We start from the raw sequence: 13,338 nt of genomic DNA, 5'->3' as shown, positions 1-13,338 counted from the left end.
CGCTTCCTGGAGCCCCGAGGCCCGCACGCTCCCACGGCGCGCTGTCGCTGATTGGACAAGCTGAGGGACGAACAGGGGCGTCCCCCAATGGACAGCTGCTTCTGCCGGGCTCGCTCTCAGGCGAGCCAATCAGAGGGTTCACCCCGGGTTCTGGGCCGTCGGAAGCCAGGGGCTGCCCGCTGCCACGTCTGCGGGACGGGCGAGAGGGGTCGCGCACCCGCCCTGGTCGCTGCCTCCCAGGGGAGGGGTGCAGGATGGCGGCCCCGCGGCGCTGAGGTGGGCCCTGGCTGTGGAGCGGCGATGGCGGCGCTGCTGCGGGCCGTACTGCTGGGCGCGGCGCTGGGCTGCGCGGCCGCGGCGCTGATCCCCGCGGCTGACGTGAAGGTGGAGGTGCTGCAGAAGCCGTTCATCTGCCATAGGAGGACCAAGTGGGGGGACATGATGCTGGTTCACTACGAGGGCTACTTGGAGAGGGATGGCTCCATGTTTCACTCCACGTAAGTAGCTCGCCCCGGCGGCCCGCCTTAGAGTGGGGAAACACCGCTATACTTCTCGATACATACCTTTATTTTCATGTAGGTGATCTCTTCTGGCAGCCTGGATCCGCACCCCTCACAGCAGTCCGTCCCTCATAGCTCTGTAAGGAGTGTTTTGTTGAGGACGGGTGGATTTTTATTTATACGGTTACATCTTCCTCCCAAAATTTGCGTTTACCTGTGTGCAAGGAAGCAAAAGCAGTGGATGTGTGTTCATGGCATGCCCTCGAGTTTATTTGCTATTGAATTAAAATAGCTTAAAAAACGCTGCACAAACTTGTCAGTGAGACCCTTGCCACCACCACCTGTTCTGAGAAAGTTTGGTTTACCTTTATGCTTTGGCAGTTTAGGAATCACTGGGTCGTAGTGCTGTTTAAGAAGAGCACCAATAGTAAAACTTATCTCCTTCCCCTTTGCCAAGCCGAGGCTATAAAAGAGGCCTTGTTTAGCTTTTGTTTTCTGGTTAGTCTGTAGAAAGTAGAGCCATGTTTCATTTGTTAAAAGGGGGAGATATTAAGCATTCGCTGCTGGAACTTAGACACAGGATTCGGTATATGATATCGGTAGTTTAATAAGTCTTCTTCCGTGCACGAATTTCTGCCTAGTTTCTAAAGCAGACTTCTAGGGGAGAAGCGTGCTTCTAATTTAAAAAAAACCAAACAAGTGTGTATATATATATATATATATATATATATATATATATACACGTCCACTACTGGCAGCACAATGACAGCTTTTCATTTACTGAAACGGCGGATTCTTCACCGGCCCCCGACCAGACAAATCAACATACCAGAGCCCCAGTAATGCAAGTAGGAGGAAAAACCAGAAAGTCGAGGGAGTGCTAAAAGCCTACAACTGCTTGCTGATGGCGCTTTTCCTGTAAAACATCAACGAAGTGTTAATAGTGGGAGACAGCAAAATGCTCAAGTGTCTGTAGGCCATGTCTGAAATCTACTTATATGGAACGTATTGAAAAAGACAGTGTTTTGCATGTTTAGGCTCTTGCAGGCCATTAAACTAAAATCTCACTAATTTTCTCTTGTAGTTAACCTGCCTCTCTAAAAGGAGCTATAGTGGCACTCTTTTAAGTTTTTGCTGCTGACTAACTTCTGTAAGTGCTGTTTTCTTGTTAAGTACCTTTCCTACATAACTAGCAAATGGAGTTTTTAAAACTGTCGGTAGAGTGATAGTGGTCCTGGTGTACCATCTGGTTAAACTGGGATAGGGCCTTGTCTGTCTTTTTTAAACTTGAATGTCTTGCATGCATTTGTTTCTATTTTTCTAGACAATCTGTCATGTAGCTGTTTTTTATTTCCCAATGACTTTTTTGGAAGAGATGTGGCCAATTCTTCCAGCATTTTATAAGGTATATTGTAATCATGACCAAACTGGGTTTTGATTTGCAATTTACCAAATACGCATGGTCTTGAATGTAGATTTTGAAGTAGAAATGCCTTTCTAGTATGATCAAAGTGGAAACAGGTGATCAGGGAAGTGAAGGTGGGTATTCGGGTTGCTTAGTGTTGTCATAAAAATAGCATGTAGATATTGTTTTATTTCTTCCTGCTTCTTAAGCAACCTTGTCATGCAAGCTGTAGGTTTAAAGACTTTAAAAGTCTGTGTTTTTCCTATAAGAAATGCCAAGGTCCCAAATAGTGATGTGTTTTTCATTATGTATCAATGCTCTGAGCATATTCCATGTGCTCCACATACCTTTTATGGAACTTGCTGTCTAAAGACTAAGTGTTTTATTCTGTTCTTTTCCAGTCACAAGCATAACAATGGTCAACCTATGTGGTTTACACTTGGCATAAGAGAAGCTATCAAAGGCTGGGACAAAGGTTTGAAGGACATGTGTGTGGGAGAGAAGCGGAAGCTAACTATTCCACCAGCCCTTGCTTATGGGAAAGAAGGGAAAGGTAAAACACCTGAAGTCCTTCCCTTAGTTGTTTTTAATCTCTGTATTTTACTGTTATTCTTGGCCTAAGAGGTTAGCAAGCTTTCCAGGCTGATTCCCTTGAATAAGAATTGATGGAGTCAGGTGCTTTTTCTCACTGATTTATTTTCTGCAGAAGCAACCCGTAAGTGGTTACATGACGAATGCAGGAAAAAAAAACCAGGAATTGATGGTAGCTGCTGCGCAGTATGTTCTGAGTACCTTCCCTGTTACTGCAGTGCTCAACAGTGCCCTCCTTTTTTTATTTTCCTTTGCTTTATTTCCTTTTTTTCCCCTTTTTACAGTCAAGCTGGAAGTGGTTGCTTAAGTAATGGTTGGCTTTTTGGCTGTTGCATCTCTGTGGTACTACCTCATGAATGGGAATGTACAAGCCTCATTCTTGCTCATAGGTGTCTTTTAGAACCATAAGAAGCTCCCTGTGGTGCTGCTGTTCTTATCTGATACAGTGAAAAGTCACCTCTTACTACTTCATACAGGGCCACTTAATTCTTTCCCATTTTTAGGTATTTTCAGTTTGGACAGTAAGATAGGTAAGGCACATGGGTGGTCATGTTGGCATCTACTGGAAATGTATTGAATGGTGTACAAACGGAGAAAAGCATTCTTTGTAGTGATTTCTCAACCTAGCTACTACTGATGGGTTTGGGGTTTTTCCTTTCAAATTTCAAACATTTCCAGATTCCTGTTCCAATAGGAGAGCCAAATCTGGAATTTGCAGTTAAATGAGTGACAGCCTGAGCAATGGTTATTTTTTCTGCTTTATGGGGTTTGTTTTAATTAACTTTTCTTGGAGCAGTTATTAACTGACAACAGTTATCACGATGACTTAAGGTAATACAAGGTTCCACAGCAGAAAGGATAAATGTCTTGGAACATACAATCCTTCCTGGTGCTGTCCTCTCCCATTAATCTGAGTCTGTTTTAGAAATGAGGAGTGTTTATGTGTCTGGATCTTCAGGCAACTAGGCTGAACATAGGCTAAGTAATAGTTCATATTACTCCATGCTACATAGTACTCCATACATGCAGTATACGCCATACCTTCCTTTCTTGAAAGTATCCTTTTAAACATATTTTTTTCTAGAAGAGTTGGTTTCAAGAGATAGTATTGGAAATAATCACGTTTCTAGTAGAGAACACAACACTTGTGGTGGTCAGCTGATTGTATGCAGGGCACAACTGTAACTTTCCACAAAGAGATACTAAATGCTACAGTATTCACAGTCATCACAGGCTAATTGCCTTGATTAATATGTAAAGCACTACAGTTCTTCGGAGACTTGCAAACCTCACCTCTGTGCTAGTGAAAGAAGGTTGAACAAGTAAACACTGCTGCTGCTGTGAGAAATTACTTGCTTTGGGAACACTTTGAAGTATTTGAAAATAATTATGTTGCTATATTCAAGTTATGCCCTTGAAGACCAAATTACTCCATTTTCTTCATGCTTTCCTCTGAATGCACGTAATTTCACTAGTCTCCCACCTTGTTTGCTGTCTGACTTGAATGATGAGTCAGATGCCTTTTTCTATAGCACTCAGAAAAATTACCTGTGTTCCAAACTCTAAGCAGGCCACTGTGCCCTGTATTTCCAGAAGTTTCTGCACATTTATTCATCCCATAAATTTATTCAATCCCAGAAAACAAACAAGGCTGTTTACTGCTGCAGTTCAGGGTGTGTTTAACACCATAGCTCCAAAATATAAGAAGTGGATTATTTTTTTCCCCTGCCTTCTGAAGGCACAGGAATATTTTGGGGGGATGTTGCTGGCCAATATAGAAATATATTTGGTCCTATTCAAGTTTTCCCTATATAAGGAGCAAAGTGCTGTGCAGAAAGGTCTTTGACAGTAGCTTCAGCCATTGGCATGAAGGCATATCACATCAGTGTAAAAGCCAATGCCTGATAAACTGGAATCCTTGAGGGGTCGTGACGTGGGGGGGCTGGTCGTTGGTGCTGTTAGGAAATGACTGGTCCTTTCAGCTGCCTCAGAAAGGGCATGATGCCAACACATGTCTTTGGGCAGATTCACATACTTAGGTTTTGCTGTGTGTTTGGAAATAGCTCAGTGCCCTGTGCAGCAGTCCAGACAGTCCTGGCTTTCTCTGCAAGAAGAGTTTTCCAGTGCCAGACTAGCAGGTACTAGGTGTAAGTTGGCAGTGGAGAAGAATTTGGACACTGATGGGTTTATGGTGTGTCAGGAGGACTGGACTCTCCCTTCTTGCTGCCTGTCCATCAGTGTTGGCTGTAAGTTGCAGTTGTGGCCAGCTGGCTGGCTGTACATGTCCTTCGCTGTTTTCTACTTTATCTGGCTCTGGCCTTGAAAAAAAAATTTCAAGAACATTGGTCTGATAAACCCGTGATGATGACTGTTGAATATGAGCTCACATCAACATGTACTCGTCTCCAACAAACCTAGTTGCATCTCAGGTTGTATGTGTACTGTAAGGGCTGCTCAGGATCCAGGCTACGGTCTGAAATAGTTATCACTATTGCAGTTACTTATCCTGTTCAGTTCCAATTGAAAGATGCTTTTACAGTAGTAGGATTACTGGAATATTTATCTGAGGTATATGGCTTTTTGTATGGCACTGAATATGTAATTGTTTTTAACTTTTCTTCATGTTTACCATTTTGGGCAGGAAAAATTCCACCTGAGAGTACACTGATTTTCAACATTGACCTTCTAGAAATTAGGAATGGACCACGATCTCATGAGTCATTTCAAGAGATGGATCTTAATGATGACTGGAAACTGTCCAAGCAAGAGGTGAGTGGGTTACCCTTCTTTGAGCAAAACTAACAGGATGGGATAGTGGGATAAGGAAAGCTTAACTTGAGGGAGGCATCTAAAGGTAAGTTAGATCTTTAGCTACTACTGTGCACAGAGCAACTCTGCTATTTAAGAACGCTTAAGGCAGTTATTTATCGAGTGATGCACAATATAGGTAACTATTTGTTAGCATAACTACTGAACTGATACCACGAATGTTAAGACACCCAAAAAGTCATTGCTGGCCAGGTGATCATCAGTCATGTGAGGAAGGGTGGGTCTTTGTTCTTTCTTGAAGATAACTTTTTCTATGTTGCTGCTTTCCAGTTCTCTGCTTTTTTTGACTTTGTTTTATGCCTTTTCATGTTAGTATCCCTCCTGCTGAATGCTCTTGAACTCCTGGCTCAACAGTTAAGCTCCTTTCTATGCTTTGCCTTTCTTGCATGGCTTCAGCTCGCATATTTTCTTGCACCTTACCAATAGATTTCTTTATTTTTCAGTATCAGCTTACCTTTAGTAACTAGCTTAGTGTAAATAACTATTCCACTAGTCTGTTTAAAGCTACCTCAAATCTTTGTCCTTCAAAATTGAGATGTCTAGAAATAAATCCTTATTAATGTAGTTCCCATGACAGCAGCAAACACTGAGATTGTGGACAGATTTCTGTATATATTTGGGCTGGCTGTTTACATCTACTGGTTTGTTAAAGTGCTAGGATGTGAAAAAGCTCTTTGGGGGCCTGGTCAAATTGGTAGCTGATAACTTCTGCCTAGCTATTTATACTTTACTGTATAGACACCAGATGACAGGTTTTCCTGGCTCATGTTTCAGTCAGATATCATAAAGGTATGGCAACTGCTTCCCTAGTTTTACTGTCAGTTATATTACTGGAGTCTTCCATCACTGATCAGGGCTGCAGAACCAGTCAGACAAGTATTGCTCTGGCAGCGGCATAGGAAGGAAGGTATCTATTGTCTAATAGTACAATCCTGGACATAGTGGCCCTCCTTTACACTGTAATAATCAATTCTTTCGTAAGCCTAAAAACATTATCTCTCACCTTTTGTCTAATAGGTGAAAATTTACTTGAAGAAAGAATTTGAAAGGCATGGAGCAGTGGTCAATGACACCCAGCATGATGCTTTGGTTGAAGACATATTTGATAAAGAAGATGAAGACAGTGATGGGTTTATATCTGCAAGGGAATTCACATACAAGCATGATGAGCTGTAGAAAAGGGTGGCATTATTTTTTTGACACAAATGGCAGTGACTCAGACTGTTTGGTTCTCTTGTCGACTTAATTCTGTGTTTTGGAGTTGACAGCTGCTGTCAGCAAAGAAACACTCTTTGTTTATATAAAAGAATTTCTGTTCATTATGTACAAATGTTTTAAACTATTTTGAAGTATGGAAATGTACCTCCTTTTATGCAGAAAAGACTTGCACATCTGTGTTTTTTAAATTTTGTATTAACTTATTTTTCAGAAATGAAACAAACTTTCCTGTTATCAAACATTGTGAAAATCAAAATCCAGTTCAGTGCCTTTCTGTGATTTCATTTTCAGCGACTCCTTTATGTATGACTTCTACTCTGTGGCTAAATTACTTGCCCTTCCTTCTTGAGTGTCACTGGTTAAAAAGCAGTGTGCTGACCTTGCTTTCTTTCCTGCAGATTTTAAAAAGATGCACTAGAAAGGCATCAGCATCTCTTTATACAGCTGAGAAACTGATACAGAGCTGAATGAGATGAATGACTACCCTGTCCTGATTTTGCTCTTGAAAGTCTCTCTAAGGGTAAAGTATTAGCAACCAATAATTGTCTGCATTTTTCTTTAAACTACGTGAACAAACTAGGAGTTAAATGTCAGACTTTCACTTTTAATGTCAGCAAGATTCTAGGAAATGTCTGTAATTTGGAAAATAGCAAATTATGCTGCAGTGCAGAGGTGATATCCTTTACATTTGTTTTGAAACTCAGAGCTTGCATTCATGAAGAAAGGTCATACCAGTCCCTTTCAAGTTCCGAGGAAGATCTTGAGCACAGTGTTACAAGTCTGAAGTTTTTCCCATATCCAGAAGGGGAAGAGCATACTGACAGGAGGATCAGTATGGCCTGAAGAACAATTCTCATTGGCTTGCCTGCTTTGTGACTGCCTGAGTTGCAGAACTTGTTTCGTCATTGCCCTTTGCAGTATTTGCACAAGTAGCACACAAATGATGTGAATTTTAAATAATAAAGTGACTTTTTTAGAAAAAACAGAGGCATGAGGTAAATGTTAGTGCTGTGTTTTCGTGAAGGAGGAGACCATAAGGATTTCAACTCCAATTTGTATGTGTTTAAACTGTTTCTGGAGAGGAAGAATCATTTTGCAATTTCCTATGGTCTCTTAAATGAGAGGGCAGGGTATCTCAGGGAAGGAATTGGCCTCTATTTTGGCACCAGCAATACATGGGTCTCTGAAAACCCTCCACTACACCAGGTTGCTCAAAGTCCCATTCAACCTGGCCTTGAACACTTCCAGGGATGGGGCAGCCACAGCTTCTCTGGGCAACCTGTGCCAGCGTTTCACCACCCTCAGTAAAGAATTGCCAAGTGAGATTCTACATTCAAATGCTGTATAATGAGGTAGGTATTTTCCCTGCCACCTAGTGTTGCAAGCAAGTATTAGAAGACTACCTTATTAAACAGTTTGACTGCATATGGATCTTACAGGTTATTGTCTGTTTTGGCATTAAAAAAGTGTCAAGGCATGCAGTAGTTTGGAGTTTTGTGGGTTTTTTTGTGGTGGTTTTTTTTTTTTCCTTCTGGTACTCTGTGGCTTACGGCCTACTTGGAATTGTGGCCACCTATTTTGTCTTCAGTAACCTTTAGGTCTTTCCTCAATGCTGTCTAGTTTTCTTGAATGTTCCATGGCAGTGATTTTCACAGTAGAACAGTGTTGGAAAATACTTCCCTTTGTTTTTTAGGCTTGTTGCCAATCCTGATTCTTGTATTGTGAGGGAATATTGAATAATTTAGCTCTTTGTACCAGTTGTGATTTTGCACATTGATACTTTTTTCTCCTTGTTAAGCTTGCCTGATTTCAGCTTTCCCAAAGTTGCTTGCATGTTCTGTGCTGGGTATGTTGATTGGTCACCGGAGCACTTGATATCTGGGGGCAACATGTCACGTATATTGTTCATGTGTTGGGACAGAAGCATTGCCAAATAGTTCGACTCTATTGACTACATGGGGAGCCTAGGCAATTAGCGTAGCCTAGAGCAAGGAGAGCTGGTAGTGTATGAAGTTCACCCTTCAGGCAGCTGTGTCTAGGATGTGGGAATTGGCAGGTACCCAACCAAAGGGGAAATACTGTGTGTGCACTACTGAGAAAACCAGAACTGAGACTTGCGTTGGGTTTGTCAGGGTTTCAGGTGACTGCAGTGTTTAGTGTTTTTTGTGAACATCTGGCCAGGGAATGAAAGCATAAAAGCATGAAATTAAACTCAGCCCAGATGACTGACCAAATATATAACAAGCTAAAATGGGGTGCCAGTATGTGCCTTCAGTAAAGGGCAGCTGTTGTTTCCTTTTTATTAAGTAGGAGTTCGGAGCTGGTGAATGCTGCGAAATGCACATATGCATTATCTGCTGCTTAGATTTTTAAAGCATTTCATAAAAATAACTTTTAGTGAACATGCAGGTAAGTTGTTAATGCCAGCAGGCATTAAAGCTGCAGGTCCAAGATGTTTTATTTGGTGTTGCATGTAGGTTTATCCTGGATGAGTGGATGGGGTTTGGTTTTAGTGCTCTTCTTGGTAGCTATGTTATTCTGAAATTGAACTGAGAAAAGATTTCAAAAGTGCAGGATCAGCAGCAGATTTGGGAAGCCACTTCAACATTTTTACTGTTTGCTATTGTTACAGTCCTTCTGTGAAGATGAAGGGATTTTTTAGGTAGAAATAGCACTGCTTGTCTCAACCTCAGTTGCATCTGTTTGTGAATCCACAGGCATTGTGCTGCAGTGCCAGCAGGAGTCAGCTAGCTACCTGCAGGAGAGCAGGAACAGGCAGCTGCCTGTCCCCTGAGGGGATGAGGAGTATTGGAACTTCAGTGGTACCCAGCATCATTTTGGCTGGCTTGTGTGTGAAGTGCAAGGTGTATTGAAGAAGAAACAAACCCTCATTGTGTGCATTGTCAGTAAAATGCAGCATTTGAAAAAGTGGAGAGGATTCCATACAGTGCACTTTCCCCCTGTTCTTAGAGCATTCTTTATACATTTCTTGTTTTGTGGTTATATAGGAAAATATGTACTGATGGCTTTTAGAACTGCAGCCTGTCATTCACAGCCACAACCTAACAATTACAGTGGGAGTTGCTGCCTTCTGTAGGTACAGAAGCAGTCTTCAGAGTTCCTTTTATTTGAAAATTCTTGATATGCAATGCAATGACACAAGAAAGCTTTTGGCAAAGTATCAGGAATGGTGCTTATAGTCTGAAATGTTTTTTAAAGCTTTCTTCTTCAAGATCAACTGACAAGGCAAACAGTGCTGAAAATGAAGGAATCACTTTATCGGGTCTTAAGTCTTTACTTTTCAGTACCTTTTGTCCTTGTGCTGCCAGTAACATTCCCAGTGTGGAGTTGTTTTGGTGAGTGCTTTATGTGACAGTCATAAAATTGCAGTGTTAAGTACATATCAAACTGCTACCATAGTTTCTTCTTCATGACATTTAGAACAAAAATGATCCATAGCATATTTCCTAAGTACTTCAGTGTAAAAATAGGTGGCACAGGTCAGCCTTTAAATTACAATTGTCTTTGTCATACATGCTCCCCACACCCCCTATTGTTTCTGCTGTTAGATACAAGGTGGTTTACCCCTTGATACAGACATCACAGTTTCAGATGGTAGGTGAGTATCAGCAGGATGGGGAGAGCTCATTGCTTTGGGGCATTCCAGGAAAAGGAGAAAAAATCAAGGAAAAGGAGCAAAATTAGTGGTGTGTGAGAGAGTTTTTGTATTTCTTACAGAGCAATGTGAGAAATACAAAAGATATTGTTTCCTAGTTTCTCTGGCATCTGCTTACTTGGAAGAAAGAACACTGGCAGCCACCGATACAGCTACTGCAAATAATGAGTCTAGTTCCTGATCTGACTTTGATTAGAAATCACTGCTTCAGCTAGATCCTATATGGATTTTCACTCTTAGGACAAAGCTTAAATTCATACTTCCAAGATCCATTAAAGAATATTCAGGATAGGTATGTTGAGTTTGCTTTTTAAAAATACATTGTCCTCGTCATAGAGCTTTTGCCAAAAAAAGCCAAAACCCAGTACCCCAAACCCCTTCATTTGTCTTTGACACTGAATTGGTTTTAGTACCAGGAAAATGAAAACAACAAACCAACACCAAAACAAACTGCATGTATTTGTATAATCCTGGATAATTTTAGCCTCTCCTGAAAGTTAATCGTAGTGCTTACATTCTGTGCCCTAGTTTTCTTCTGGTACCTAGGAAAAACAATTCTTTGACAAAAGGATATTTCTTTAGGTATCCTGCTTCTGTTTTCATGCTTGTGCTTGATTGTTTCAACAGTTTCACACAAGAAATGTTAATTGAAAAGCTTGGTAGGAAACTCATCTATTTGTATGTAGGGAGACAAGGGCCTTCATTACGAGCCTTCCCAGCCTGGAGGGGGTTCAGCTGGAACTACTTCCTATTATCACACTTCTTCATTCTAGGAGGTTCTGTTCCAAAAGCAGGCTGGTTTAACTAGGGGTTGCACCCACTTAGGAGCCATGTGGTATTTTTATCCTTTTCAATGATGTAAAAAAAGTTGGAGATGGGTTTCTCTGAGAAATTTGCCATGAGCATAAGGGATAGTTTGGCACTTGTCAGGTAAGTAATGTGCAAAATTTCTGAAAGCAACATTCCTGATGGATGGTTGGAAGTTGTTCACAGGGATAGTATTTTTCTTTTCCATTCTTTTCCTTTTCTACCTTTCCCTCTCTCCTGTTTTTTCCTTCTCCCCCTCTCTATTTTCCCCTTTTTCATTCTGCATCTCCAGTAGGTAAACAATGAACAAATCCACTTTTAAAATCTGAAGAGCTGATTGTGGAAAGCTGGTGTAGCCAGCTCTTCAGAGCTTCCCAATTCCCAGTTATGTTTCCCTCTAAAAAAATCTGAGACTGATGCTAACTACCATTAAGAACTGCTCTTCATATTAGATACAATGCTTCTAATTTCTAGTTTGTGTCATGCGTGCCCTGCTTAAGGAGATTAAATGGTGCAGGATAATTGATTCTCATCTGGGAGTCAGACTGAAAGCATTAAATCAGTCCTGATCTCTTACATGTTACTGCCATTGAGATTTCTTTAAAGCAACTGATGTTCCCTCTTCTCCCTCTTTCCCTGAATAGTGAACTAGATAATACCTATTTCTTTTGCGTGCTTGCCCTGCTTTCTCTCTGGGAGTAAATAGCACAGCTTAGCTCTGGTCTCTCTAATCTGCTGGGATATGTCTTTAGAGAAGATTCCATAAATCCAATGCAGAATGCTTTTGGTGACCCTGTGTCCATCTCTGGGTATGGAAGCTATAGGGCTATAGCTAACAGACTAATCCAAGCTTAAAGAAAATTACTACCTGCTGGGTTTTACTCTCAGCACTGCTGACCACTAAGAAAGGTAAGACTGGCGATGTACCTTCCTTTTAACAGAAGGTAAGAATTTACATTTGCATACAGTATTGTGGCCCTTATGTGCCATCATGTCCTCATTGTTAATGTCACTGTTATTAGTCAGGTTAAAGGCTGGGCTTAACATAGTCACATGGGCATTTCGATGTAGGCTTGCACTCTGAAATAACTCAGTGCTGTGCCTCTGCAGAACTCAGTCTGAAGCAAGGCTCTGAGACACGTGGTGCTCATCTTGCAGCTGACAAACGAGCACAAACTGCAATGGGAGCATGTATGGAGCAGAAACAGTCAATGCTCATATTCATATGGTACCACATCCTGTTATTGTTAACCTGAGCCATAGCACCCTTTGGAAAGAGCCACAACCAGCCCTCTATCCAGTGGTGGAGCTGTGTGAAGGTGGGCTGCTGAGGTGAGCTCTGAAGCACCAATTAATATGCTCTGCCAGACCTCCGCTGGCTTTGAGCTTTCACACCTTGCTTCTTGAGCAGGCAGCTGCCGGAGGGCAGCACAGGGATGTGTCAGTGTCAGGTTTGTGTTGTCACACCACTGCCTGAGGGTAAAACCAGGAGTAGGCTTGGGGCTCTTGTGCTGGGGGGAAATCACAGGTGAAATAGACAGGGGAATAGCTCTCTGTACTACCCAGTTTTTCTTTTCTGGCATCCACATCTAATATAAGGAAGTTTAAAAACTCCTGGTGTCCTGGGTTCAGCAGTTGCAGTCATTTTTCTCAGTAGTTGGTGGAGCGCAGTGTTTTGACTTTCGGCCTGGGAACAGAGCTGGTAACACTGATGTTTTAGTCTGACCAAGGACTTTCTGAGCCTCATGCTCTGCCAGCTGTCTGGCTGGGTTTAAACCATGACAGTTCTTTTTGGCACCCAAGGTGGGGCGTGTCGTGGTTTAAACCCAGCCAGGCATCTCGTTCACTCACTCCCCCTCTTCTTTCCCTCCCCCTACTCCCAGAGGGACGGAGAGGAGAATTGAAAATAATGCAACTCCCACGGGTTGAGATAAGAACAGTTTAGTAACTAAGGTATAACACAAATCACTACTGCTACCACCAATAATAATAATGATAAAGGAAATAACAAGGGAAGAGAATACAACACCTCACCACCTGCCGACTGATAACTCGCCCTCCCAGCCCAACCAAGCACCGACCGATAACTTCCTCTAACCCCGCAGTCCATTAGCCCTTCTGGGTAACTCTCAGTTACATCCTGGGTATGACATGCTGTGGTATGGAATACCTCTTTGGTCAGTTTGGGTCAGGTGTCCTGTCTCTGCTTTCTCCTGGCTTCCCCTCCTCCCTGGCAGAGCATGAGCCTCACAAAGTCCTTGGTCAGACTAAAACATCAGTGTTATCAGCTCTGTTCCCAGGCTGAAAGTCAA

General features: G+C 42.0%; 2 protein-coding genes across 4 annotated transcripts in view; one reads left to right on the top strand and one right to left on the bottom strand.

Moving 5' to 3' along the window:
- Positions 1-13,338, bottom strand: part of WIPF3 (WAS/WASL interacting protein family member 3) — a 303,238-nt gene that overhangs the window by 218,331 nt on the left and 71,569 nt on the right. The window lies entirely within an intron of this gene.
- On the top strand, positions 88-6,803 carry FKBP14 (FKBP prolyl isomerase 14). Its single transcript, XM_061464865.1, has 4 exons — positions 88-497; positions 2,307-2,458; positions 5,138-5,265; positions 6,343-6,803. The coding sequence occupies exons 1-4, from the start codon at positions 88-90 to the stop codon at positions 6,499-6,501; spliced, it is 849 nt and encodes a 282-aa protein (XP_061320849.1). The 3' UTR covers positions 6,502-6,803.

Source organism: Pezoporus flaviventris, unplaced genomic scaffold (genome assembly GCF_033815535.1).
Source record: "Pezoporus flaviventris isolate CSIRO_AGI_PZ_B2104156 unplaced genomic scaffold, CSIRO_AGI_Pfla_v1 ptg000037l, whole genome shotgun sequence".
In the NCBI taxonomy this organism is placed as follows: domain Eukaryota; kingdom Metazoa; phylum Chordata; class Aves; order Psittaciformes; family Psittacidae; genus Pezoporus; species Pezoporus flaviventris.
Note: the sequence above shows the minus strand (reverse complement) of the source record. Positions and strands in the feature narration are given on the sequence as shown.